This window comes from Henckelia pumila, unplaced genomic scaffold, assembly GCF_033568475.1.
Source record: "Henckelia pumila isolate YLH828 unplaced genomic scaffold, ASM3356847v2 CTG_461:::fragment_3, whole genome shotgun sequence".
Taxonomy (NCBI): domain Eukaryota; kingdom Viridiplantae; phylum Streptophyta; class Magnoliopsida; order Lamiales; family Gesneriaceae; genus Henckelia; species Henckelia pumila.
Window position 1 is genome coordinate 8,321,814 of NW_027331831.1, and position 27,355 is coordinate 8,349,168.

Below are 27,355 nucleotides of genomic sequence, written 5' to 3' on the forward strand. Positions count from 1 at the left end.
CCTAGAAATAATAATAAAAGTTTATATTAGGCAGTAGACAAAAAAAAACTAATTTTCCTGAGATATGAATGAAAAAAGCCCAAAAATAATTAATTTATATTGGATCAATGTAAACTTTTATATAATACATTTTTTTTCAAAATTATGGGCCTCGAAAAAAAATGGGCCCGAGTCGGACGAATCTTCGGCTTCCAAATAGGAACGACCCTGCTACCAACAGAGACAATTATTACACCCAAAAAATCTCTCTCTCAATAATTGCTCTTCTTGCAATCAATGGGAATCGAACTCATGACTTTGTTTATGATATCAATTGCAGGATCGAGCGCGTCATGCTTCGATCGCTCTACCAGCAGAGACAATTCTTGCACCCAATTGTTTTTTTAAAAATATATTTATATTTAGAATAAAAAACAATAGTTAAACAAGAATAAATTTTTTTTAAAGATGTCGATGACGTGTAACTCATCTGGCACTCTTAACTTTGGAACGAGATCTCGAGTTCGAGACGCAATTGTAATTATCCCCTCCGTCAACTCAAAAAAAAAAAAAAATTTAAAAAACATTTGTTCAAGCATCTTCTTAATTATTTTTAGTAAGTGTCATATGAGATGTGAAACGGTATCACATATCTATATTTGTTATATGGGTCAACTCAATCCATATTTGAGATGAAAAATAATATTTTTTTCATGAATCGGATCCGTTAGAAGATCTGAATCACAAAATTGACCTATGAAATTGTATTATAAGAGTTTTGGTAAATTATTTTTAATTATGAAAATATTTTTTAAAAACAATAAAATTTCAGACACCTTTTCAACTCTAAAAAACATTTTTAGAAAATGTGTTCAAACACATAAGTATTCTTAAACAAATTTTAATTTTTTTTATAATTAAAAAAAACACTTTTATAAAATTTTTATTGATATTTATCAAAACAATGTGATGGATTTATTTAAGTATTTACTATGAAGATATCATACATATCTACATTGTTTTTATCGAACACTTTCACATCGAATAATTGGTAAAATCAAAGTGTGATGGACTTTGCGAATTAGTACTTTCTATTTTTTTTTAAAAAATGGAATACTAGTTATTATTATTTTTCTTAAAAGAGCCTTATTGCATTGTATTGTATTTATCTAACACCGTGGGATGTTTGGTAGTATTGCCATATGGGCGATTGAGTAGGATTATGGGTTATTTTTGGTGTTTAACTTTTGTTTGGTGTATTTTTAACAAACTCATTTAATATGTCATGTATACTCAAGTGTATTTAAAGGTGAGAATATAATCCTACTCATCCCCCTTTTATTAACCTTCACTCTTTTAAACCTCCTTTTTCTTTCCACAAAAGGCAAAGACTTATGTGAGACCGTCTCACATGTTAATTTTGTGAGACGGGTCTATTATTTGGGTTATTCATAAAAAATTATTATTTTTTATGTTAAAGTATTACTTATTATTGTAAATATGGATAGAGTTGATCCGTCTCATGAATAAAAATCTATGAGACCGTCTCACAAGATATTTAGTCTTCCACAAATATCCCATGCCCTATCAAAATAAAAGAGAAATTTAAAGATTGATGGGATTTGTAATAGTACTATATATGTTAGAAGGGTAATTATGGTATTTAAGTAAAAATATTTTAAATGCATCTCATACATATAAAACACTAGTAAACGTGGCACACACATTGTGTGTGCAACGAAAAATTCAATTACATTCCCTTTTTATTTTATTTTTCTGAATTTTTTTGTACTTTTGATTAACATATTTTTGCGAAAAAAAATCATATGAAAAATAAAATTTAGAAACCAAATAAAAAATATGATCAAAATTAAGAAGTCATTAGATGATTAGAATTACTGTATTATAAAAAAAAAATAGTTTTTTATGTGAAAATGGAGTTAGTGGGAGGTTTTTAGTGGGGAATTGTGGGTAGGAAGGGTAATTATTATGGAATAATAATATAAGAAGTGGATGAGGGGCAAAAATGGAACAAAAGATGGTGTCCAAATAGTTTCTCTAGGTGCCTCAAGTATTATAATATAGTATAGATAGTATAGATAATACTATTTTATCACCACATATTACATTTACTTAAAAATAATTTTATTTATTATTTTTAGTCAAAAAAAATATTTATCATTTATTTATTAACCATTTATTTATCTTATTATTCCAGCCAAAGTGACTATCTAAAATTCTTATATCTAATAAAATAAATCATATTTTTATAAATAAAATGTACTAAAACTCCCATAAAATGGTAAACTTGTGAGACATATATTTTATTCGACTTGACCAATGAAAAATTACTGTTTTTATACAAAAATAAATAAATATTACTTTTTGTTGTAAATTAATATGATTCGAATCGACCCATATCATAAATATAGGTTCGTAAAATCGTATAACATAAAACCTACCCAATAAATAAGTATATTTTTACTATAAAAAAATAATAAGTATATTTACCATTGTTAACCGACAAACACATTATTATTATTTTTATATTAAAAAAAAGATAGAAAACGATGCCATGCGTGGGATCTTGATAAAGAGATGCCAATCGGGTGGTGTATCTGAGCCATTTATAGAGAATTCACTGATGATTGGCAAGGAAAAATAATGAAAAATGATTTTTTTTATTTTTTTAATTAAGAAAACTGAGATAATTGATATGGGGTTTGTGGGGTATGGATATGCTTAAATGCATCTTCGTTTATTTCCCGCTCTATAATTTTTTTTTTTTAAAATATGCTCTATAATATTTCCAGTAATAAATAGTTGAGTTTTAATATGTTCACAATCATATCCTAACAATTCGGGTAATGCTTATCATCTCATTATTACCCATCCAAACGCAGCGTTGTCATAACTGCATGACCGCGGACCAATTTTATGGATTGTTTCTTTTCTTGATGGTAAATACCGAGAGATATAATACATATATGTCATCATTTCTTAACCGCTCGAACAATAGTTGATACTCATATTATCCATCCAAATATAATGATATCGCAACTATTGACACGCGAACAAATTTTACACGCCCGAGATTTCTCAAGACTCTCGAGTTAACGGTTTTCGTGTCTCGAAGCTCGTAAATTAACCGTTTTGTTGTCTCACAGCTAGCGATTTAACGGTTTCCCAATCATATCATATAATCAGCAACTAGCCAATGAATCTTGAATCCCGAATCCCCGTTATCCGAGCTCCAAGATCCTCGAGACATGAAATTCGCATAAATCATAATCCAAATCATGATCACTTAAATGTAAGTATGTAACCACATGAATTACCGATAGACATTCCGTACGATCATGATGTTTAATAATTCGATATTCAGTAACTTCAATATCACGTTTTCATAAAATATAATAAAATAAACCTCATCGACCATCAATTTAGCATAACTGGAGACATAACTCAAGACTAAAATGAATCTTTAAAAAAATAATATATCTAGTTAATTACATTCTTTTTTTTTTTTGGAAAATTCGTTAATAACCTTGAGATACCCCATTTTTTTAAATAGCATTATCCAAAACGGTAATGATGATACTTATAATAATAATTATTATTATTGTTTTATCTCGAAAAATATCATTATCATAATTATTATTATTTTTATAACAGCAGCAACAACTGTTTACCACTGTCCTTGTTCGGTTCAAAAATTTTTCTTTCCTATTTCAAACAAAATATATATATATATATACAATATGTATGCATTCACACACATATAAAAGAACCATCTTTCTTCCTTTCTTTTTCTTTCTTTCTCTCTCCTTCCATCTATTATTTCTCTGTTTGATATTAATCTCTCTGTGTGCCCAGCGATCTGGTGGAGATAGGAATCTCCACCGTGGCTCGCCGGGCGTGACGTAATCAACGATCGGATGTGCAGCGGCGGCGGCGGGGAAAGGGGGAGGAGAATCAAAAGCGAGCTGAACAAAAGGAAGTCATTTCCTTCTTCAGGTAGGTGCAAACTCATGGGAGGAAACGAGAATTTTCACATGTAAATTGTTGAGGTACATTAACGTCCAATGTGGGAAAACACCGCCCAGAAATGGAAGCAATTAAAGGATATGGGAAGATGTTGTTTGCACGCCAAAGATACCTAGATCTCTCCTACATTTTCCCTTCCCTTTGCCTTCTCCCGCAATTTATTCCTTTTGTCCTGTTATTTTTAAATTCTCTCTCAGTTTACTTGGCTTTCTTAAAATTCTTCTTCTCTCCGCTCACCTCTTGCTGTTTCCTGCACCCTCCACCACTTTGTTTCTCTCTTTGGTACGGTTTTTTGAGCTTTGAGAGATGTTGTTTTGATTCTGGAGCTGGCCTTTCTTTGACGGTTTTTTTTTTTTTTTGGTTCACTTTTTGTGGAATTTGAGTTGTTTGGACTTTGATCCCTTGAGAATTGTGGTCTTACAAGTCCAAAGGAGGCAACTTTTGGTCGTCCGAGGGTTTATGTTTGTGATCTGATGTTGAATTTTGTGTTCACGTTAATCTAGAGTTCGAAATTTAAGATGATCTTTTCTCGATCTGCTTCAATTTCTAACATTTATTTTAAACATCCGTGAATTGTGGTTTGTGGGTTGCTGGATCTCGATAACGTTCTCTTTTCTTGTTTCAAATAGACTTATCCATTTATTCGAAAAATTAAGAAAGAAAATAAGCGATTCGTTATGAGAATTGAAGTCCGCTCTTTTCACGTTAAATTTCCTGATTTGGGAAATCTAATCGAGAAACTTAAATTTCCATTAACGTCTTGCCTGATGGTAAATGAAATATGAAACATATGGATTGTGTATTATTTGTGCGTGTTTCTCTCTAACGCTGGATTTTTTTTTGAACTGTCTTACAGAATCAAAGCGTTTGTTCTTTGCTGCAAACCAAGGACAGGATTTCTGTTAAATCAATCGTACCCTCCATTATGACTAACCATTCAGGTGTACCTCCTTCATCTTTTCTTCCGGAGGAAACTCGATCTTTGCATGAGGTATGTGCTGAAATGCAATGTTGGAAGAATTTCACTGAAAATATCGTGGAAAAAAATTATAGCAGACTTGAATTGCCCGGTGGTTCGCCTTGCATCAGTCTTGGTTCCACCCGCATTCTGTTGAGCATCTTTGCACCACAGCCATGATGATTCCTGATTTCTTCTTTCCATTCTTTGCAGAGACAAGTTGGTGCATGGACGATGGACCACGGTCCTGGTTATCTCGGTGAGTTGCCCATGGTCTTAGTTTATGGTGGCTTTTACATGCAAAGAAAACAGTTCAGTTACTCGTTTCTCTCTCTCTTTCTTGGGTCGAGGGGGGCGGGAATGGGGAGCAGGTGGGGAGGGTAAGGGTTAGTTGTTTACTTTTATGCCAAATATGGAGTCTAACCTAAATTACAATTGATGCATTTTCAAGTGATTATTATTTGTCAAAAGCTTTTTTTAGTTTGAAAATCCTATTATTGTCTATTCGATTGTGTTTTGTGAATTAATATTCCTCCTTGAGCGACTGACACAAACAGAAGGTTTACCAATGGATAATTAAATTCCTTTGGTGCAGATGGGGTTAGTTTTTGTTGTCTGATGATGATTATGAAGAAAGTATTCATCTATTATTTTGTTATTTATGTTTGTAAATAAAATAATTTACTAGTTTTGATAAAAACGAAGAAATAACTAAAGGATTTATGTGACATTTGGCTTTTACGTGGTAAACATTTCTATCCATAAAGGTGAAAGGTTCCGGTGAAATATTGTTCTTATATTCAGCCGCAACCTGAACATATTAGTTGCATTGTTAATAATGTATTAATTTCCTCCTAAAAAATTCTTGAAATGTCATCTCGAGTTCTGGTTAAGGTAATCGAATTCCAGCAAAATTCCACAAGTGTGCAAGCATTTTGACAAAAAATAGTTATATTGACTTGCCTTTGTTTCACAATTCTTCAAGCTATTAGACTTCTTGGATCAATATTGGGGATTGCATTAAGTATTGTGGATTATTTGCAGGTTTGAAAGCTGGTGGCGCATTAAGAGCCGCAGGTGTTGCTTCATCACCTATTGAGAATAGAATCCCGTTGGATCCTCAGGGTTTTGGTATTCCTGAATTTTATCTCAGTCATGGTCGAAATGTTAACCTTTCATTAGGGAAGCACATGTTTGCAGCTGATAGAGCTGCCAGTCATTCCTTGCCAAGTGCTCTTGACCATGATCAAAGGATTAGAACTAATATTAATCCGGAGTCTGCATCTGGTTTGGTCGGTGGAGATAAAATAAGTATCATGGGTTCTCAGGATGAAAACAGCCTCTTTTCAAGCTCAATGTCGGATTTATTTAGTAAAAAGTGTATGCACTGCATTTCCCCTGTGCCAACTAATTCGTTGAATGTGTTCTTTTCTCAGGAACTCATGCCAGAAAAAGCACTTGAACGATTTCATTTTATTCATTTTTATGTTATTTCTTTTGAGATGCAGACTCATTATTCCTTCTGTTTTTGTCTCATGTAGTACTATTACCTTCGAATCATTCTGCTTATGGTTACTCTTTTGGTGCCGCTGCCTCCCACTCTCAAGGGGAGGATGCTTTTGTGTCCCTTAAAGAACTTGAGGCTCTAACCATTGGTAATCTTCTTCCCGATGACGATGACTTGCTTTCTGGAGTGACTGATGGATTGGATAGCATTGCCCAATTTAATGGTGGGGAGAATGCAGAAGATCTAGACCTGTTTAGCAGTGTGGGAGGGCTGGAACTTGGAGAAGATGGCTCATTGCAAACAAAATATGAACTTTCTGATGTAAATCCAAATACTGAAATGGGAGTATCTGAGGTTTCTCAATGTGGGGAACACCCTTATGGGGAGCACCCTTCTAGAACACTTTTTGTGAGAAATATAAATAGCAATGTTGAAGATTCTGAACTACAAATGGTTTTTGAGGTACACTGTGACTATATTTTGGCTCTTCAAGTTGTGATTCAAGCAATTTCTTTTTTGGTAACATTGTTGTTGTAGTGGATTCTTATTTTCAAATTTCATATTTGTAGCATTATGGGGACATTCGCACTTTGTATACAGCATGCAAGCATCGTGGCTTTGTTATGATCTCATATTATGACATACGAGCAGCATGCAATGCATTGAAAGCTCTCCAAAATAAGCAATTACGGCGTAGGAAGCTTGATATACATTTCTCAATTCCAAAGGTAATGTCAGCTATCTTGCTCTTCTGCACTGGATTTAACTAACATCATTTTTGTTATCCGTTGCTTATCTTAAACATGCAGTATGTTATGTAAACTGTCTTTGCTGGATACTTTTGACAGGAGAATCCATCAGAGAAGGATGTAAATCAGGGAACTCTTGTGATTTTCATCCATGATTCTTCAGTTTCAAATGATGAGCTCCGTGAAATCTTTGGAGTCTATGGTGATATCAAGGAGGTGACTTTTGGTGCCAACTGCCAACTTAGTACCTTACTTAGCAAGCAATTGTAGCTATTAACTATTGTTATTGGTGTAGATTCGTGAAACTCTGCCTAGAAGTCAGCACAAATTTATTGAGTTTTATGATGTTAGAGCTGCAGAATCTACTATCCGTGCGTGGAATAGGGGTGACATATCTGGAAAGCGGATTAAGATTGAACCTGGACTATCTGGTGGCTCTAAAAGGTGGACCAGACACTTATATCTGCCTTCATTTCTAATCCTCATTGTTGTTACTTTTCCTTCGTTCTGGAATATCTTCATTTATGAAACCAACCTTGCAAGTAAAACAATACGATTTTTTAGGTTTTCCAGTTAACTGAGCCTTGTTGGCTGATGGACTTTACAGAGAATACTTTATTTCCGCTGACTCCGTTGGATTTTCTGTGCTTTGTATAGAATAAGGCAGCCGTTTTCTTCAGAGCCGGAACTAGCAGAGTCTGGTATTCAATCACAACACCATAGCCTTCCTAATATCCTAGCTACTGGATTTGTTGGTAATTATAGTAGTTTTTACTTAACAGCTGTTTCGTTTCCAATTATCAGAAAAAGCTGTTAATATGTGTTCGAATGATTATTTCAGGATCTATGTCTCTTGGAGGAAGCACATCCAGTATGGATAATGGTCCATACTCAGGAACTGGAGGTCCTCCTAGTCCGCTCCTGGATAATGTGTTTCAATCAGGAGATCCATCTAGCGTATCTTACAGCTTGCCCTCTCTAATAAAGTTTGGATCAGGAAATCATTCGCTTACTAGTGAATCTGGCCACTTGAGGAACCACCTGAAATTTGAACTTCAGGGAGTGACAAACACCCATCCTCATTCACTTCCAGAGTACAAGGGTTGTTTAACAAATGGGCTTTCCCCTCTCTTTGGTTCACCAAGTAACATGGCTGCAAATATTAGTGCTCGCCCACCAGAAATTCTTGACAACCAGCAGTTTTGTAGAGTTGGTAACGATGGCAAGTCGTATGAGTTAAATGACAGTAAGTCTTCACAAGTTCCTCTGCTTTCTTTTGTATCTTTGCTAGACTTCCCGAGTTGCTGCTTAATTTGTGGGCACAAACCAAATTTGTAGGTTAATTGCATTTAGAAAATAAGTTGTCAAAGGCAGGAGTATAAACTGAGAAAGATTTTATGTCCCTTGATATGTTTGATGAAAAAAGAGATGGCATCCTTCCATTTACAATATTTCCTCCGTTTACTGTTTTTTTCCAACTGTGAGACTGTAATGAATGATATGAGCTTCATTTCAGGTTTTGGTTCCTCTGGAAATGGCAGCGGTGCTCCACCTGGCCATCACTACATGTGGAGTCATTCTTATCACCGACAACCTCAATCCAGTGCATGGCCTAATTCAACATCATTTGTCAATGGGATTGGTGCTTCTCTTCCTCAACATTTGCATGCAGTTCCTAGGGCACCTTCTCATATGCTGAATGCTCTTGTACCTCTTAACAATCAACATGTAGGGTCGGCACCATCTATGAATATCTGGGACAGACGACATGCTTATGCTGGAGAGTCACCTGATACAACCGTACTTCACCCAGGTTCCCTTGGGAACATGAGAATGTCTGGTAATTCACCACATCCGCTGGAATTCGTCCCTCATAACATCTTTTCTCGTGCTGGTGGAAATTGTATAGACCTGCCAATTCCTTCCAAAAATAATGGATTGCATCCTCAACATCAGAGAGGCATGATTTTTCCTGCAAGGGGCCAAATTATTCCTCTGATTAGTTCATTTGATTCTCCCAACGAACGTGTGAGAAACCACCGAAATGAAGGCAACTCTAGTCAAGCTGACAACAAGAAACAGTTTGAGCTCGATGTGGACCGAATTTTAAGAGGAGAAGATAAGAGGACAACCCTTATGATAAAGAACATTCCTAACAAGTAGGGCCCCTTTGCTTTTTTATATTGTTTATTCATTTCCCCTAGCTGATAACATTTCCCTTGGTTTCACAATCCCTTGATGATTAGCATTTTTCCACAAGTCCAACGGGTTGTCACACGGATATAGATGTTATAGTATGAGCTGCATACCAGTGACTAAATGAATAATTTTTAAGGTTTTATCTTTCCATGTACCGTAGGATGGTGTTGGACTGTCCAGATAACTCTTTGGTTTGAGCAAGCTCATCTTACTGTTAAAGTACTTGATAACTGTTATCTGCTGACGCGTGTTTATCTGAGACTGATGTTTATTTCATATCCTGGATTTCTGTATTTGAAACATACACCACCGACATTGTTTTTTAATTGCATCGAATTAAATGCTTTTCCAAGCCATGTGAAATATACTTTCTTTTTCTTTTCTTGTTTTTTTCAAAACCTGTGCTTCCCTTTATATCCATGATGGTTGTGACTTCAGGTACACTTCAAAAATGCTTTTGGCTGCAATTGATGAACGTCATAGAGGGACTTATGATTTCATTTACTTGCCTATTGATTTTAAGGTACTCAAAAGAATTTATCTCTATTTGTTGTTAATTTGTCAAGGGCTTTCTAGGATGCTTATTACTTTGGCAAAAAGTTGTTTCTTATTATTTCATGTTGGGTTTTGGATGCAGAACAAATGCAATGTAGGGTATGCTTTTATAAATATGACCGATCCTTCCCTCATCATCCCTTTTTATCAGGTATATTACAGATTCTTCAGACACTTGTTTGTGTGTGGGATTGGTCCAAATGTATTTTCTTTCTTGACTTTGCAGACATTCAATGGAAAGAAATGGGAAAAGTTTAACAGTGAAAAAGTAGCATCCTTGGCATATGCTCGAATCCAGGGAAAGGCTGCCCTAATTGCGCATTTCCAGAATTCTAGCTTGATGAATGAAGACAAGAGGTGTCGTCCCATACTCTTCCATACCGAAGGTCCCAATGCTGGTGATCAGGTATGAGAACAAGGTGCCTTGCACACTATGGATGAATTTTGAAATTTTATGCCTGTCTCTTTTTTTCCCTTAGATAAATTAACTTATCTTATCCATTCCATACTCAAGAAAATCCATGTGGTAGGACTTGGAGTGACCTTTTAGTTGTTGCATTGATTCGCTTTAAATTGATATTGGACTTCAGAACTCTTAGATGTGGATTTAAGTTTAACCTTGATGTAACCTTCAAGAAAAATCAAGAGTCTTATTTTTGTCTACTTCTGCTGCAGGTTCCCTTCCCTATGGGTGCTAATATTCGACCAAGACCCAGCCAAATGCGAGCCACCATCTCTGGGGAAAACAATCAAGAAATCCTATCTGGTTCTGTGATTGGGGAGGATGTCTATGGGGATGTATCAACTGCTTCAGGCAAAGAATCAGATTAAGCTGCTGCTTTTCTGTTTTGACTGCTAATCGTGGTAGAATCAAATGTTTTGCAGTAGTTTTCCTAACTGAATTTTGTTTGTACATTATGTTATGATAAGAGTAGCAACAGACGGCATTAGCTAAAATTAACCTGGGGAAGCTAAATCTCCTACTATTGAGAAACTCTAGAGGTTGAGGGATTGCCTGTCTGAAGAATTGCACCTTTCATCTGTGTCATGAGCCCAACACAACAGTGGCAGGCACAATGAGGAGCAACATATGGAGCTTCAAAATTTTGTACTGTTTCGATGAGTTTGTGATTCTGTATGTGTGCATAGAGTTTCTGAACTACAACAAATTATGCTGTTTGGAGGCGCTTCTGCTGCCGTATCTTCTTTTATCGGGCCATTTTTGTTTCTTTATTGTGCCCTGTTTTGTCGTCCTTTATTTTCTGTGTCTATTTTTGTTTTTTGGAGCAGTTTGCTTAAAAAGTCAGTGTTATTGAATTTTTGTTGTAATGATTCAGAAATGGATAGAACCAGTTGCTAGAAAACTTTTCGTTCTTCTTTTCTTGCTATTCTTTCTTGTTGAATGAAATGAAAGAGATCAAGTAGACTAATAGAATTTGAACGACCTCTTGTAAATCTGCAATTGAAACAAAGAGAAGAAGGGTTGTATGTTGTTTATCAACTAGAGTGAATATACAACGGAGCTTAACAGATTCAACATGGACAAGTTTTATGTTGTACCAACGCCGATGAGATCTAATTTGATCAATATTAAATAAAGGTGAATCATGTAAAGTATTTAGAGATGACACAATATCAGGGTTTAAAGTTTATCGATAGAAGTTAAAAGTTTGCAACCCGAAGAAGTGAAGTATGAGTAATGAGTTGGTTGATAGTAGTTATCATAATTTAATATAAATAGTATTGTAACTTAAACTAGAATTCTCTCATTTTTTGCCCCATTCTCTCTCTCATCGATCTATTTTCTCAAGAAACTGGCGATCTCGAATTCGCTCTTGTATTGGTCTCAACCGACGAAAGCCCCACTCACCCCAACCAAATTCCTCACACCAAAGGTGTTGAATTTGTTCTTTCTGATCCTTTTGTCCCTTCTTTCATTTCCATGCGGAATACCAAGAACATCAAATAAATTCTACACATAGATCATATATACTAGTCACTAATGCACACGCAGTTGTGTGTGGAATGAAATGGATGACGTAAAACAGTATTTTTACAATCAATTTTGGTGTATTGGGAAAAAAATCAAAGAAAATCTCCATTTTACATGTTAAACGAATTAGGTTTTCTGTGAAATAGAATGGTGTAGTAGGGTGGGAAAAATTTTAAAAAAAAAAATTTTTTTAAAAAGGTAGTTTATGGTCATACCAAGCATACCAAGGGCTCATTCTTAATAGAATAGAAAAGATACATATCAAAGCATTTATCCAAATCAAGTGAATGTCATCTCTTCTAAATTTGTAGAAGCTACGATTTCTTGCGTCTTCGCCGAACAAACTCACCCATGCATGCCATATATTACGAGAAGGCAAGGGGTTTGTTTACTCACGTCGAATAGAAATTCTCCGGGTCCAGGCTGGTCCTCCTGAACTTGGGTCGGATCTGCTCGGACCCACCTTTAGAACTTGGGCTGGACTTGGCCGTTTCTCATGAAATTGGGCCGGATATAGATTGGCCCATTAAATTAACTTATAACCCATCGTGAAACTAGGCCCCTTTTCCATGGTTCGGTTCCAAGTCTAGGTTGGGACCATGTTTACTTACATTAACTCAACATTCTTTATACAGACAGCCTTGTAAGTTCTAATGTTAGGCAGTCCTCAAGTGAGACAAATGCTGGGTTGGGCTGCCCGACAATTATAGTATTTTGGGCCGCTGATCCATCAACCCGCACGAGTCCATTTGATATGTTGAGGACATCGGGTAATGGAGACTCTAGTGATTGGAATCCGTGTTGGCCTTGTGAGTCGTGACTCATCTATTTCAAGCCAAACAAAATAAAGGGTTGCCATTTTCAACCAACATATATATCGTAAAAAAATACAATAATAAATTGGCAAAATAAGTACATAACTGACATAAAAAGCATAGAGATGGAGTTTAAAAATACATATACAAATATGCAATGAAAGCAGCAACAGCAAGAATTCACACACAGCAAATGAATGTATAATGTCGATAAGATCATAGTAAAAAGACCGAGTGCCACAAAAACCAAGAAACAATATTCAGGTGGCTGCATAATCTTCAAAACATCCCAAAAGTGCAAAAGAAAACTTGGGGTGGGGATTGTATTTTAGTAGAACTAATGAGCAGCTGAATCATCAACCACCACTTTCTCATCATTTTCAGCAGGAATGTTGCCTTCGGTTGCTTTATCTCTGTTGCTTTCATCATCACTTTCGCTATCCACAACTTCCTCAGCATCTTTAGCCTCTAATGCTTCTTCCTCCTTCTGCAGCGATTCAATGACATTCATCAACTCCCTGTTCACCTGCATAACAGAAAACATACATGTTATCTCATCGTCTGGAAAAAAAAGACCCTGAATTCTACAGCAAAAGTTCCGTAACACATCATTAATTGTTGTAATAGCATTCATTACCTGTGGATTCTGAAGGAAGTCAGATAAATCATTTGTGCAAGATGGGCATTTCATAACGTTCTTCTGTGCTCTTAATGTCCTCCTCCCCTCGCATGTCCTCTGTTTTACAAAGGATTGACCAGCAAATGCACCCTCTAGGCATGCCTTACAGAAATTATGAGCACATGGTGTAGTGAGCGGTAGAACCATCACTTTTCGACAGATGAGGCACATGAATTCTGCAGACATATTTATGTTCAAGGCTTGTGAATGCTGATTTTACCATGTGGAAATCATAATAAATGAGACCTCGGTCTAATTTCCAGGAGACCGGCAATTGCAAGATAGTTGAATTGAGTAGCATACCTTTCAAAAGTTTTTCTTTTACATACCCATTTCGGCTTGGAAGTTTTCTTTTCTTTGAAATCTTACCAACATCACCATCACCTGGGGTTCTTCGACTTTCTGGTGGAGGTTTTTTCCACGTCCATTGGCCCTTTTCCTCCTATATTACAGAAAAGTAGATAGCTGGATTGTTTTTCTTCTCAAACAAAGAGAGAGCACATGAAAATAATTGAAGTTTTCTGCAGTCGAATTCATTCCAGCCACTATTGCAAAAAACAATTCAAACATGCCACACAATCTAAGAGTAATTTGTTGAAATTAACAAAGAAGTCATCCCATATCTCACATCATAATCCCAGGCAGGACTCCCTTTCCTTTCAGTAGTATCAGTAGCATGCTTCAACTCTGGGACATTAGGTGGTGGCCTTGGACGGTCTCCTTGATTGTCACTGCATCAAAATCCATAAAAATTAACGATACAAGCCAAGAAAATAGATAAATTAGGTGAGACAGAAACAACCAACCTTGTCCATGGCGCGGGTTCATTATCACAGCGAACAAATAGATATCGACAAACCTTAAATCCCTGCGAACAAAATCGACAAGAAAGTGTTAAGCTTACATAAAGAAACATATTATGGCAAAGATATAGTCTTAGCAAATTTCCCACTTGAATTCCAGCTTTGCGCCAACACTTTTCAATCCTGTAAATCCCATCATAACGCACACCTGCTTGCGGGGCATAAGAAGAGCGTTTCTCCTTATGAGACCTGCTTGTCAGGGAAACAAAGCGGAGATGTGAAATAGGGAATTGAGAGCATAAAACAGTAGATAAACTTTATGATACAGATGATGCCCTCCACAGTTCATATCAACGGCCACTTTGCCAAAAACTAACCAGGAACATTAACTACACATTTGACTGCAGGAATAATGCTCAGAAACCCACTTGTCTCTGAATAAGATGAAAAGCTTACCTTTAATTTTCATCAAAGAAATGGAAGGATTAAGCAACAAACTAATGACTAAAGCCATTTCGTTTGCAAAGGGAAGTTATACTTACATTTCTCGAATTGAGCTAAGTTAAATTACAAAGTACTGAGCAGAAAAAATGGAAAGAGACCAACCGATCTTGCATCTCTATTCAACTAAATAAGCTTAAATTCCAAAAAAATCTCACAAAATCAAACAAAATGCACAGGGCAAATAAATATATAAAATTTACCTTACTACTCGAACAGGATATCCCTCACGACAACTGACTCGCAAGGCTTCATTTTGCTTTGTAAACTTTTGGTCAAATGACTGATTTTTGGCTGTCCTTTTATTCCCACTGAGGTCACGCCCACCACTGATTACTCGAATAACACACCAAAAAGAAGAAAATAAGATGCTAATAAGAAAAACGTAGAGGATGTTTATATAGACATTCTATGGACAACAAAAATTATCAACCAACAACCTAAACCTCGGTTTCTTTACAAGAAAGCTAACAAATTAGGTCGTCAAAGGAAATGTAATCTCGGTTTCTTTACAAGAAAGCTAACAAATTAGGTCATCAAAGGAAATGTAGTAGCTCAGATTAACGCGGGCCATGATTAAGTTCCAACCAAAAATTTATTGTGACCAAACTAGTAGATGTAAGAAATCTTAGGGATTACTTAAAAAGTTAGTTCGCAAAATATGGAATAGTGTGAAGGCTTCAAATAGCCTCAGTTTTTTACCTTGGATTCGTGGAGGAAACAAAATCCATAAAAAGAACAGAGTTAAGCAAACATATCAAAATATTCAAGACCAAAAAAAATAATATAAAATAATAGACACAACTGACTTTGGATGGGAAAATGTACTGTTAAACATAGTGCCGTATCAAATCTACCAAAGACGGAAAGTAATAAATGACATGGATTACAAGAAGAAAATCAGAGAACCCTGGTAAGAATGAGCAGCCAGAGTGTTCACAAAAATTAATTCCTGCACCAAGGCTTACTCAAAAAACTAACAGTGTAGATGAAGATCAATTCAAATTCAAACATAGCCATAGCAGCCTCGTCATCTTGTTTCTACTCAAAAGATTTTTAAAAAAAAATCAGTCTTGATCAAATTCACTTTGACATCAAGCAAATAAAACCTAAAACAGAAACAATATTTAAATGTTAAATGCATAGAATGAGAATTGAATACACCTTCCTGTGTAGAGGAACCAATCGCCACAGTCCTCATCATCTTCATAACCCCCAGATAATGCAACAGATTGAGCCCCATGATCTGACTGGCCTGAAATACCTGCAACATGGGGGAAATGAGCCCCCCATTGCCTGCATTCCATCCTGTCTTCCCAAGTCTCTCCAACCATAACACCCAAATTTCTTCCCGGGTCATTCTCCGCTGTAATTGGACCAAAAAAATCCAGAGGAATTGTGACAAAAATCTTCCCACTGCAAGCATTAGCCTTTCCAGATTTTTGTGCCCGCTCGGTGGTAAATGCTTTGTCAGGACGATCTTGGTTGTGAATAAAATGGTGGACCTTCAGCGTGCCAACAGAAAAACCAGACTGGGAAAGTTTAGCCATTCGAATGGCCATAACCATCACAGAGTTTATTCGAGGTTCCATTGCCATCTTGGGTGGAATTGCCTTGCGACAGATAGCACAAGTTTTCTTCTGCTGCTGCCCTACCCATTTTTGGAAGCATTTCAAGCAGAAGTTGTGGCCGCATGGGGTCTGAAACAAGAGTAAATGTAAATTAACAACCACTGCCACATAGTAAGAGATAAATTTCAATCAATGCACTTGGTTACAGTTCATTGAGTTTATCATAAATATTCACACAATCGTCAATGAGCAACACGTGTAACACATAAGAAAACGAGGAAAAAAAACAACAGTTTCATAGCGTAGGCTAACACAATAAGCATGCCACGATATATCAACCATGTACCGTTACAGGTGTTTTGTCGTTTTTTATTTTTGTTAACAACCAAGAGAAATCATCTTTGAAAAAATTTGAAGGCATACAATTGCAATAACTAACCAAATTACCTATCTAGGCAATCTAACTATAAAAGGGTAAATCGATATTGTATAAAATTATGGTGACAGCTTACTTTTTGAGGTAATATCAGCTAATAAACAGCAAATATAAATTTAAATATTCTATACCGATATATCGCATGACGTCGATCTATACGTATATGGAAAAGCATTTGGCACCAAACATGTAATTTAAAAGCAACATTATGTCATGAGAATCATGCGGTGGCAAGTGATCTCCAATATGTTTGCGTTAACGGTACTCTTTTTAATTCGTTAATTGATTTAGTATGTCCTCATATGAAATATTTCTTTCTTATTACATGCCACGATAGTGTTTTGGTCCACGTCAACCACAACGGACACCCCGCCAAATTTCCCCTCAGATCCACTCTCCACTAAATTCTCAAACCTTCACAGACATATTTCTTTCATGTTGTGTTTCTTTTTCATTCGTTAATTGATTGATTATGAATATTTCTTCCTTTCCTTCTATGTTTCCTTTTATTTCATCATTTTTTTACCAAGATCTGTGTTCTGCCATGCTACTACACCGGTCCATGTCAACTATAACAGACATCCCCGCCATTTTCCCCCCCTCAGATACACTCCACTACATTCTCAAACCTTCATAAACATGAAAGTTAGAAGAGAAGCATTTGTTCACATTACATCTGTGATCTGACATAATGGCATTCTATTGAACCATGATAGCAAGTCAAAATACACATCCGAATCAGATGGCAGTCGAGCATCTTGATTTGGCGAACATAACCCAATATTTTTTAATTTAGTATTTGATGCATTGTGATTAAATAACTTAAAACTATGTTAATTAACACTTGGAACACACAAAGAAACTAAATCTCAAGTATCCCGGAAAGCAGATGAACCCCAAAATCCAAATCCTTAAAATGATACAAGAAGGCATTTTGCTTGGCACCAAATATCGTCAGGGTTTTACTTGAGTCGCACTGATTTACAAGAGGAAACAAAGACCCATATCAGAAAACGGCGGAATGTCAAATACCCAAAAATAAAAAAAAAAACACACACACACACACACGCACACCATTAAAATTCCAAGGATAAACAGGTGCATTGAGATTTAAAGAAAAAAGCGAAAAAAAAAGACATCGGGTAAGAGTCAACATACGGAGACGGGCCTCTCGAGAAGCTGCATGCAAATGGAGCAATTGAACTTATCCCCCAAAATCTCCAAAACGCCCCCGCCCTCGTTCGTCCTCTGCTTCTGCTCATCGGTACCTCCGCCTCCGGCCCCGCCCAACAGTTGTTGGCGCCGCTTTGCCTTCTCCTGGTCGGTCAGCGAAGCGTCGGACTCGATGGCCCGAATCTTTTCCACAAGCCCTCCCGCGTCAGCAGCGGGTTTGGCCGCGGGCTGAGAGACGCCGGAGCAATCGGGGCAGTCCCACTGAGCGACATCGACCAGAGCTTTCGGCGGCGCCGTGAGACACGTGGCGTGCCAGGGGGTGACGCACGTCTTGCAAGTGATGGTGTCGCTTTCCAGAGCCTTTTGCTTGCAGACCATGCACATTCCGTCGGCGTCGCAGGGGAGGTCGCTGGGTTCCGCCATTGAATTGCAGAGAAAAATGGGAAGAAATCAAAAGTATGGTTTCGGATGAATAACAATAATAATTAGTATGAATGAAGTAAAGAGAAGTGGAGTAGTTGGGGGCCGTAATTTATAAAGGGCGAATAATATAATAATAATTAATAAACCAACAATATAGTTTTGAAATTTTTGAAATCGTTTGGGAAACAGAGAAAAGCGTTTGAAAATTTTCATTTTCGGCCACCTTCCCTCTTACTCTTTTTTTACTAAAAACAAGGCTTTCAAAGCCCACACACCACACTGGATCATATTCATATGTATACATTTGTAAATCTACTCAAATACCTTGAATGCTATGCTTACTATATACATATAATATAATTTTGTTTTTTTTTTTTGTGACGTGGGACTCCGCAGCCGCTACCTTTCGATACGCTCTGGATAAATCCTCGGACTAACGCAATAATATAATTTTTTTTTATCAGATTGTCTCACGGTTTCATATCTATGAAATAGATCGATCTGACTCATATTTATTATAAAAAATAATATTTTTTTATGAGTTTGATCAAATAAATATCCATTTTATAAAAATTATGTGTAATAAAATTAATGTTTTTTATAGGTCTCGTCAAATAAAATATCAATTTACAAAATTGACATTCGAACTAGTCTGATGTAAAATTTTATATTTGTGGGTAATAGTTGAAAAGAATTACTTTTGTTTCTCGAGACATGATTCAACTATTTTTTCCTCAAACATTGTCCAATTTGCTAAACAACGAAATAAGGTTTGTCTTTAGATTTGTGATATTTAATTTAGGTTTAGATAGAGTAAATGTATATTAGAATTTGGAGATTGTATTTCTATACATGGTTAATTATAGATACATTTACATTTATATATATTTATACATGGTTAATTATAGATATATTTGCTTGAAAATAAATAAATAAATCTTGTGAAATTAAAAGTAAACAAATTAAGTAGAATAGATTTAAATCTCACGGCCAAATCCAGACAAAAATTAAATTGTTGTCATTTCAAAAAAAAAATTATATTTATATTAATTATTAATTAAAAACAAAAATTGATGAGTTGCGACTCTACTGACTCGAACACGCGACGACAAAAGTGAGGACTAAGCTTCCACCGGTTGGGCTATGGCGGTTCCACAATCGATGCAGCCAAAGCATTAATCTATATATATATATATATGTGTATTATAATATTATATATTAATTAATCTGTTGAATTTCCTTATATTTCTCGTGCACACCACATTTTGCATATCATCGAAGTCGATCGAAATTAATCTGAGAAGAGAGGAGAATCTCCATCAATCTAAGATGTTGAGAGTAGCAGGGCGGAGGCTGTCGTCTCTTTCATGGCTATCTGGTCGGAATTCGTCGGCCGCCTACTCGGCCCGAAACCCTCCCGCCGCCTTCCATCCATCTTCAGATGACCGCGCACCATTCATTTCCTCACCTCCTCCTACCAATTCATATCTCGATCAAATCAGAGGTTCGGTGCTGTTCTTAATAGTTTCGTTTTGTTTTTTCCTCGTTTTACTGGACGATTAGGTGATTTATTTTGTAGAAAGTTGAAGTATTGTGTTAGTATTACCTTTTTTTACGAACGGCAGATGGGATTGTGTGTGGTGTTTGATTGTTTCTTCCGGTGAAATGAGCTGTCTTTGCAAGATCTGAAATTGCCTTTGTTAGATTGTGATTTTGGTTGTGTGATAATTATTTTGTTTCCTACCTCTTGGATTTCTTGAGGTGATATTGACTTTTCGGTGATTATTTAGTAATTGAGTGGCCGGGATGATGTTTGATGTGGGCGTCTGCTGGTAGAAACGAGTTTTGATGCTGAATATGCTGTTGATTGTGAAAAATTTTGCGTTTGCTTTCAATGGGACGAGAAAAATAAATCTATTGAATGAGCTTTCTCTCTGCGGATTTGGGGTTTTACTTTTTAGGCTCTGTATACTCTACCTTTTGACGATATTTCTTAATTTGTTTCCCAATCGTGTGGTTCGAATGAACATATGTTTCTTTAACCCATCTTGTTAATGATGTTATCTACCATACAACATTGGCTGAACGAGTGTGAGCCATTGGAATTATTGCTTATGAGGAAAAATTTTTATAGCAATTATTTTTGAAGGACAATAATTCTTTCAAAGGTGTCATAGCATCTGCTTTACCCTGTTTTGTTGAGTAAACCACCTGAAAATTTTCTAGCCTTGAGATATTCTAGAAAGTTTGCATGCTGTTTCAATCTGTTGACCAGGATACATGCTGTTTCAAAAAATATTCTATGTCAAGCAGTTAAGCTTTGTCTTGTTCCTGATTGAAAGAACTGAGTAGGCGATGGTGGCTTGAATTTGAAATGTATGTGTATATGTTGGAGAGGTTTCCATTGAAGAGTGCTTGTTTGGCTGGTTGATTTTGTTTGTTCGTGATTGTTTTGAGGCCTGAATTTTATTTTCATGCCAAAGTAGAAGAGAGTGTAGGATTGAGTGTCTGCGTTAGGATGAGCTTTCTTACAGTTTCCACAGCTACATCAGTTTCACTTGGTTGCTTCATTCTAGCTGTACTTATTTGCTCCAGGCATTTCATTTGGATGTGTTCTTGCAACATCTTGTTGTAGTCAGATCCTGGATCCTTTAATTTGATTATTTTGGTATTATTTTCTCTTCTTTTCACTGTTCAGTTTCTCAGAAGTCAATTCCCTTTATCAGTGTCTTAAAGATGTTTGATTTGAAGATAATCGGGTGTTTGATTATTTGTATTAGCCCATTGTGTTGCAACATTCAACTCTGTTCCAATCTAAATATTGTTAATTTTATGATTTTGAGCATCACAATTTCTTAAATCGGTACAGCTGGGTACCACTAATCATTGGTGTTAGCTCCTATTTTTAGCTCAATTTTTTTTTTGAAATTTTTCAATGATTTACAAACTAAGGTGCCTGACAGATTTCAATGATATATAAACCTTGATGAAATTTTTCCAGGATTTTCATCTGGTGTCCTTGCGTCTGGACAGGAGATTGGTATGATTCCAGATCTCCCAGCTACAGTGGCTGCAATAAAGAACCCCAGTTCAAAGATTGTGTATGATGAGCACAATCATGAGCGGTATCCACCTGGTGATCCCAGTAAACGTGCATTTGCGTATTTTGTTTTGACTGGTGGCAGGTTCGTGTATGCATCACTGGCCCGTCTCCTAGTCCTCAAATTTGTTTTGAGTATGTCTGCAAGTAAAGATGTCCTTGCTCTTGCTTCGCTTGAGGTGGATCTAGCCAACATTGAACCCGGGGCAACTGTTACCGTGAAGTGGCGTGGGAAGCCAGTTTTCATAAGGCGTCGAACTGAAGATGACATAAATTTGGCTAACAGTGTTGATGTTGCATCTCTTCGTGATCCACAACAAGATTCTGAGAGGGTCAAGAACCCAGAATGGCTTGTGGTAGTTGGGGTGTGTACCCATCTGGGGTGTATTCCATTGCCGAATGCTGGTGACTTTGGTGGTTGGTTTTGCCCTTGCCATGGATCCCATTACGACATCTCAGGCAGGATTCGCAAAGGACCTGCACCATTCAACCTAGAGGTTCCCACTTATAGCTTCTTGGAAGAAAACAAGCTATTGGTTGGGTGAACATTTACTTTCATAGGAACGTATTACAGCAATCAAATCTGGGACCAACTCTTTGTTTGTGATCATCTGTTATGTGATTTGACTTAAATTTTGTATTGGCTGGGCAGTGTGTTTCTAATAATGCTGGCTACTAGTCATTGTTTTCCTTTTAAAGAGCTTGTTTCAAGATCATCACATCGAGTTCTCAATGACGTTATCATTATTATTATTTTGGTCGTGTTATGACATTTCATTTTTATTGTACTCGAAGAATAGAATAAGAAGAAATTTTTTGTGCATCATTGTCATCGTCATAATTTTATAAGGTGGGTTGTTCATGTCGTCAGCTATAAGTTTCCAGTCGTGGAATTTGAACGAATGCACAGGAACTAATACCGTAGATAACCAAATTTGTCAGTATGCTACTTTCGTGATCAAACATCAACAGTAAATTTTTAGAAGAAAAACGAAAATCCTACAATGCAATGAAGCGCCAGTGTGCCCGCACTCAGCCAGATAAATAGACAAGATTCTCAGGCAACCGAGAGATATAAATCGACAATTCAAAACGTTTGAGACAGAGACAACCAGGGGAGTCTGATGAAATCAAATATGCAGCAGAAAATCCAACACACTACACAAACTAAAAATGTCATCACTTGAAGCTACTGAAATTTTCAGCCAATTATTTAGGGGAAAGCTCCCTGCGCCTGTACCGCACCATAACTTTTCCTTTCACGCCCACTACCATGGCATTCCAGTCAGTCTCTGGGAAGGGTGAGACGAGCTCCAGTTCAAAATTTCTAAGCAAATGGCTCCATATTGCTTTGATTTGCAGATATGCAAATGGCTCTCCTAGACAACCATGCCTGCCACCGCCAAAAGATATGTAGGAGAAAGCTCCAGCTGCCTTATCCTCCTCTCTCCCTGGCGCAAACCTGTCAGGATCATAAGTGTCTGGATCTTTGAAGATGTGCGGGAGTCGGTTTGCAAAGGCAGGTGAAGTGGCCACAATGTGGCCTTTGGGAATGTCGTATTCGATACCTTCTCTGGTCTTCACACTAAAGTCGTTATGTGAGCTACGTAGAAGCATTATCAGTGGAGGGTGGAGTCTGAGGGCTTCCTTTATGCAACGGTATAGGACTTCCATCTCAGACAAAATGTCATAATCAACCTTATCCCCATGTTTCTCAATCAATTTCTGCTGTTCATCCACCACAGATGACATGTATTTTGGGTTGCAGAGGAGGTACGCCCCTGACCATGTGGAAGTAATGGAGCTTGTGTGCTGACCAGCGAAAAGAGCAGCAATTAGCAGGCCAGTAACCTCCGCCTCAGTTGTGGAGCGCCCATTTTTATACTTAGAATCTATGAAGCATTGCAACAAATCATTCTGTGCCTTGCCTGTTTGTCTTCGAGAATTTATGATGTTGGCGAAAATCTCGGCAAGCTTCTTACGAGCTTGGTCACGACGGCGATGGGCTGGAATTGGCAGGTATGGAAATATCACACTGATAGGAAGCATTCCGTTATCAAGGTCGTGGAAGAGAGCAGAAACATCTTCAAAAAGCTGATTGCGAACCTCTTCACCCAACAGACATCTACTGGCTGTCAATATGATTAGGTGTTCCAACTCATACTTCAGATCCACTTCACCGCTGTCTCCCCATTTTGAGAAATATTCCTGCCCAATTGTAGAAAGTGAAGTCAGGCCTCACTAGTTTTTCCACAGTATGAAATGAATAATTGCATTATTAAACCACAAATATATGTATAGATTCCTTCTTTTCTGTCGATTTGATGATAGATATTTCGTAGGTGGATAGTGTTTTTTGCTCTTTTTTTTGTCTAATGAACATATTGCTTCTTTGTACATGGAAATGGTTGGCTAAGATGTGTGGAACTATTCCTTAGTCGATCAAGTATATAGTGTGTATATCAAAAGAACAATGGCAATCCAACACTCTTATCTTCCAATGAGCATGCAAGGTAAAATCAGTTGAAAAGAAAAGGAAAGGGGTGTGTATATCAAAAGAACAATGGGGATCCAACACTCTTTATCTTCCAATGAGTACGCCAGGTAAAATCAGTTGAATAAGTAAAGGAAAGGGTCCAGAACCACCGAATTCCCAGAATTGCATTATGGAAGAGATTCGGTTCTAACTGGCAATGTATGGAGTTTTGATCATACTTCTGCTTAGTTAAGTTTTTCCCAAGCAAAAAGTGACAACATTTGTACCATTTAAAGACTTATGAAACAAATAACATGAATCACAAAGAAATGATAATACCTCTGCCTCCACAACCATCTGATCGACGTAACTTTTCAGCTTAGTAACCCTGAGAGCCTCAGTGAAAAACCTGAACTGCTCCTGCCTAACGGTGTAGTCCACATCAAACACCACCCCCGGCCCAAACGTAGGCACATTGAATTGGTACACCTCTTGCTGACTGAGTTCAGATTCCGGGGCCTTGAAGAAATGGGCAGAAACCTCCGGCCCGATCAAGAAAGTCATGTTCTTGTTAAGCAGTTTGAGAGTGAACACACTCCCAGTCTTAGGGTACTCCTCACGCAGCATCACAATCGGCCCTCTCAAGAACCGCACCAGGCCACCCAGCACGGGCCATGACTTCACCGTAGGCGGCAGCCTTTTCTTGGATCTTGGAATTATCAATGCATACGCAAATTTTGCCACCACGAGAGTGGCCAGCAGAAGGATCCCCACGCTCATGATTTGCTTGTAGGCGGGGGGTGATTCCTCCACATCCATGGATACCGTCATTACTCCGCCAAAAAGTCTGGAAATTGCAGGAAAAGACGTTGAAAAATCTAAAGGTCCTACTTCAATTTCGACCACCCAAATGCACAAAATAAATATCAAATGAAACAGATGATGGGATTTGTATGATGAACAAAGAAATCCAAACTAGGGATTCACGTTGGAAGATAAACACACTATAAATCGACGAATTGGGGTGGAGTAGATTTGAAAGATTTACCTGGTAATAGTATGATTGACGGGTATGCTTTTGGAGCTGGATCTTGGTAGTGGGCACAACTAAGCACACACTCACTCGCATATAAAAACAAGCAATTGGAAACCCTTATAATAATCATAATTTTATTTTTTAATTTATTTTTGTTTTCTAAATATTTGTAATTAAATTATAAAATAAAAATATTTGTGAAACAAAAGGTAAAAATTTAGAAAACAAAAAAACTAATTAAGGGTATTATTTGCATATTTAAAAAAATCTCACCAAAAGTTAGTTACTATTCACCTCTACCACTTAATTAATAATATAGATAATTATTATTATTATTATTATTAGTAGTAGTAGTAGCATAATTATAATTATAACTTTTATTAACACGTATTAACAGGAATCCCCCAACTCAATCTCGATTACCGAGGTGCCCTTTACACCCATCGTTTTGTGCATAAACTATGGATGGCCATATGCTGTTAAACAATTGTGAGGAGTAATAAAAGTTGTATGGTTTTTTAAATACTTTCACTTCTTTTTTTATATATTTCTTTCATTTTAATTATATAGATCACGTTTTTTTTTGTCCCAAATATACATACATACATCCCAAGACGGATCATAAAAAGGACTCTGATGGGTTGTAACCCAGCCCAAAAAAAAAAATTAATTTCTATATAGATTTTATATAACACACAAAAAGTCCACGCCAATAGCCTACTCCTTTAGTTAGCCGTCCACGCCCATCCCACCTCTTAATTCTCATTACATCTCTTAATTTTCATTATTTCAATTGACCTAAATATCTCGCCTATATTGTAGCATGTCCAGGTAATGTTCTTTTTATTTTTTATTCAATATTATTTTGATCCAACAAGGATTTATTGTCTTTTTCTTTAACATTGTTTTAGTTTTTCTTGTTACAGTAACACTTTAATAGTTTAATTAAAATTTTGTTTATTTTGTCCAAAATTATAAAGACTTATGTTTATCGTAACTAATATTGAATTGATTAAGGGGAAAAACCGAATGGTATGTATATAAAGCCATTGTAGGATTTAATTTATTTGCTAAATAAGAAAGTAGTGACTAGTGAGGTCCAATTTTGTTCATAAAATTGCACACGCCAAACTAATTAAAAGAAAAAAAAAATTTGGGTGGGCCAAACAAAAAAAAAAAATTGTTACATTTTTTGGGTAATGATATATAATTTATTGGGAAAAGTACAGTTTTAGTCATTATACTTTCACATCAAATCGTTTTTGATCCTTAAACATTTGAAAGTAACACTTTTAGTCCTTAAACTTTACAAATTGCAACACAGTTAGTTCTTATAGTTTTTTATGATTAAATATATTTTTGGGACTAAATTATTATATTTTTAAATTATAGTGACCTAAATAAAATAAACATGAAAAATAAAGAACATAAATAATCACATATCTACAACATAAACATTTTTTAGTAACATATTTATTCTTTTTTAAAATGTTATTATATGTAAATAAAATTTATTACGTTTTTTTTTATTTAAATCTACTTTAGAATATGGAGTTTTTACATAAAAATCATCGAATATATTTTTAAAATTAAAATATTCTATAAATATTTTAATAAGCACATTTCTTAATGTGTTTTTTAATAATTTTTTAAAATAAAATTTATTCAATATATTTTATACTAAATAATTGATTTGATATCAAATCTAATAAATTATTTACTTTTATTTAATAATAAGATACGAACTAGATAAATTTTCTTAAAATATCAAATATTAATATGTAATATATATAATTATGTTTGTAAATATTAAACATTAATAATAAATTACAAAAAATAAAAAATACATATGTATAAAAATTAATCTTGAAACTCTAATTTTAATTCTAGTTTTTAAAATTTTTTCCAATTTGAATATAAAGATAACACATAAAATATTTCTTAAAAAATAGAGTTTCATTTACTATTTTCATGTTTTATCTTTTCAAAATATTTTATTTTTTATTTTATTCATTTTTAGTCCCTAAAATTTAATAATATCATAAATTAGTCCTCACAAATATATTTAACTATAAAATAAATGACAAGGACTAATTTTGTTACAATTTTTAAAGTTTAAGGGCTAAAAGTGTTGTATTGAAATGTTTATGGACCAAAAGTGTTTTGATATGAAAGTATGAGGACTAAAAATGTATTTTTTCATAATTTATTACATTAATTTCAAGTCCACCCTAATTCTTATTTCTGGATCTGTCCCTGCATACATCATATTAAAAAATAGTTTTTTTACACTTCTTTATCAATATACCCTTATTAAATTCATTTTGAAAATTGTGCAACCATGTTTTGAATGCA

General features: G+C 35.8%; 4 protein-coding genes across 6 annotated transcripts; 2 read left to right on the forward strand and 2 right to left on the reverse strand.

The window, feature by feature from the left end:
- Nucleotides 1–3,768: 3,768 nt before the first annotated feature.
- LOC140871347 (protein MEI2-like 4) lies at nucleotides 3,769–11,227 on the forward strand. Of its 2 annotated transcripts, none has more exons than XM_073273814.1 (15): nucleotides 3,769–3,996; nucleotides 4,883–5,017; nucleotides 5,198–5,243; nucleotides 6,029–6,364; nucleotides 6,526–6,953; nucleotides 7,061–7,219; nucleotides 7,340–7,456; nucleotides 7,536–7,684; nucleotides 7,898–7,995; nucleotides 8,082–8,486; nucleotides 8,757–9,399; nucleotides 9,878–9,962; nucleotides 10,077–10,145; nucleotides 10,221–10,400; nucleotides 10,670–11,227. In XM_073273814.1, the coding sequence occupies exons 2-15, from the start codon at nucleotides 4,952–4,954 to the stop codon at nucleotides 10,823–10,825; spliced, it is 2,937 nt and encodes a 978-aa protein (XP_073129915.1). In that variant the 5' UTR covers nucleotides 3,769–3,996; nucleotides 4,883–4,951; the 3' UTR covers nucleotides 10,826–11,227. The 2 variants fall into 2 exon arrangements, with proteins under 2 accessions (XP_073129915.1, XP_073129916.1); XM_073273815.1 differs by lacking the exon at nucleotides 3,769–3,996 and adding an exon at nucleotides 4,041–4,308.
- A 1,754-nt stretch (nucleotides 11,228–12,981) lies between these two features.
- Nucleotides 12,982–18,480, reverse strand: LOC140871609 (E3 ubiquitin-protein ligase ORTHRUS 2-like). Its single transcript, XM_073274196.1, has 9 exons — nucleotides 17,951–18,480; nucleotides 15,950–16,485; nucleotides 14,989–15,114; nucleotides 14,434–14,533; nucleotides 14,288–14,349; nucleotides 14,110–14,212; nucleotides 13,785–13,923; nucleotides 13,440–13,657; nucleotides 12,982–13,328 (listed from the first exon to the last, which is right to left on the reverse strand). Exons 1-9 carry the CDS (start codon nucleotides 18,386–18,388, stop codon nucleotides 13,140–13,142), a joined length of 1,911 nt encoding a protein of 636 aa, XP_073130297.1. The 5' UTR covers nucleotides 18,389–18,480; the 3' UTR covers nucleotides 12,982–13,139.
- A 1,144-nt stretch (nucleotides 18,481–19,624) lies between these two features.
- On the forward strand, nucleotides 19,625–22,314 carry LOC140871489 (cytochrome b-c1 complex subunit Rieske-4, mitochondrial-like). The gene is made up of 2 exons (XM_073274019.1): nucleotides 19,625–19,892; nucleotides 21,390–22,314. Exons 1-2 carry the CDS (start codon nucleotides 19,718–19,720, stop codon nucleotides 22,031–22,033), a joined length of 819 nt encoding a protein of 272 aa, XP_073130120.1. The 5' UTR covers nucleotides 19,625–19,717; the 3' UTR covers nucleotides 22,034–22,314.
- Nucleotides 22,315–22,529: 215 nt separating this feature from the next.
- Nucleotides 22,530–25,079, reverse strand: LOC140871487 (obtusifoliol 14-alpha demethylase). 2 transcript variants are annotated; one of them, XM_073274017.1, is made up of 3 exons: nucleotides 25,013–25,079; nucleotides 24,304–24,811; nucleotides 22,530–23,696 (listed from the first exon to the last, which is right to left on the reverse strand). In XM_073274017.1, the coding sequence occupies exons 2-3, from the start codon at nucleotides 24,793–24,795 to the stop codon at nucleotides 22,698–22,700; spliced, it is 1,491 nt and encodes a 496-aa protein (XP_073130118.1). In that variant the 5' UTR covers nucleotides 24,796–24,811; nucleotides 25,013–25,079; the 3' UTR covers nucleotides 22,530–22,697. The 2 variants fall into 2 exon arrangements, with proteins under 2 accessions (XP_073130118.1, XP_073130119.1); XM_073274018.1 differs by lacking the exon at nucleotides 25,013–25,079 and having other exon boundaries at nucleotides 24,304–25,006.
- Nucleotides 25,080–27,355: the final 2,276 nt, after the last annotated feature.

Bases quoted from the DNA above. Each gene is read 5' to 3' on its own strand.
- LOC140871609 (XM_073274196.1), bottom strand. From the start codon at position 18,388: ATGGCGGAACCCAGCGACCTCCCCTGCGACGCCGACGGAATGTGCATG. The intron at 15,115-15,949 runs GTGTATTCAATT...TCGAGTAATCAG, and splicing joins TGGTTCCTCTACACAGGAAG to TGGTGGGCGTGACCTCAGTG. The intron at 13,329-13,439 runs GTAATGAATGCT...TCTGTTATGCAG, and splicing joins ACTTCCTTCAGAATCCACAG to GTGAACAGGGAGTTGATGAA.
- LOC140871489 (XM_073274019.1), top strand. From the start codon at position 19,718: ATGTTGAGAGTAGCAGGGCGGAGGCTGTCGTCTCTTTCATGGCTATCT. The intron at 19,893-21,389 runs GTTCGGTGCTGT...AAATTTTTCCAG, and splicing joins ATATCTCGATCAAATCAGAG to GATTTTCATCTGGTGTCCTT.
- LOC140871487 (XM_073274017.1), bottom strand. From the start codon at position 24,795: ATGACGGTATCCATGGATGTGGAGGAATCACCCCCCGCCTACAAGCAA. The intron at 23,697-24,303 runs GTATTATCATTT...ACAATTGGGCAG, and splicing joins AGATGGTTGTGGAGGCAGAG to GAATATTTCTCAAAATGGGG.
- LOC140871347 (XM_073273814.1), top strand. From the start codon at position 4,952: ATGACTAACCATTCAGGTGTACCTCCTTCATCTTTTCTTCCGGAGGAA. The intron at 6,365-6,525 runs GTATGCACTGCA...TGTCTCATGTAG, and splicing joins GGATTTATTTAGTAAAAAGT to TACTATTACCTTCGAATCAT. The intron at 7,220-7,339 runs GTAATGTCAGCT...TACTTTTGACAG, and splicing joins TACATTTCTCAATTCCAAAG to GAGAATCCATCAGAGAAGGA.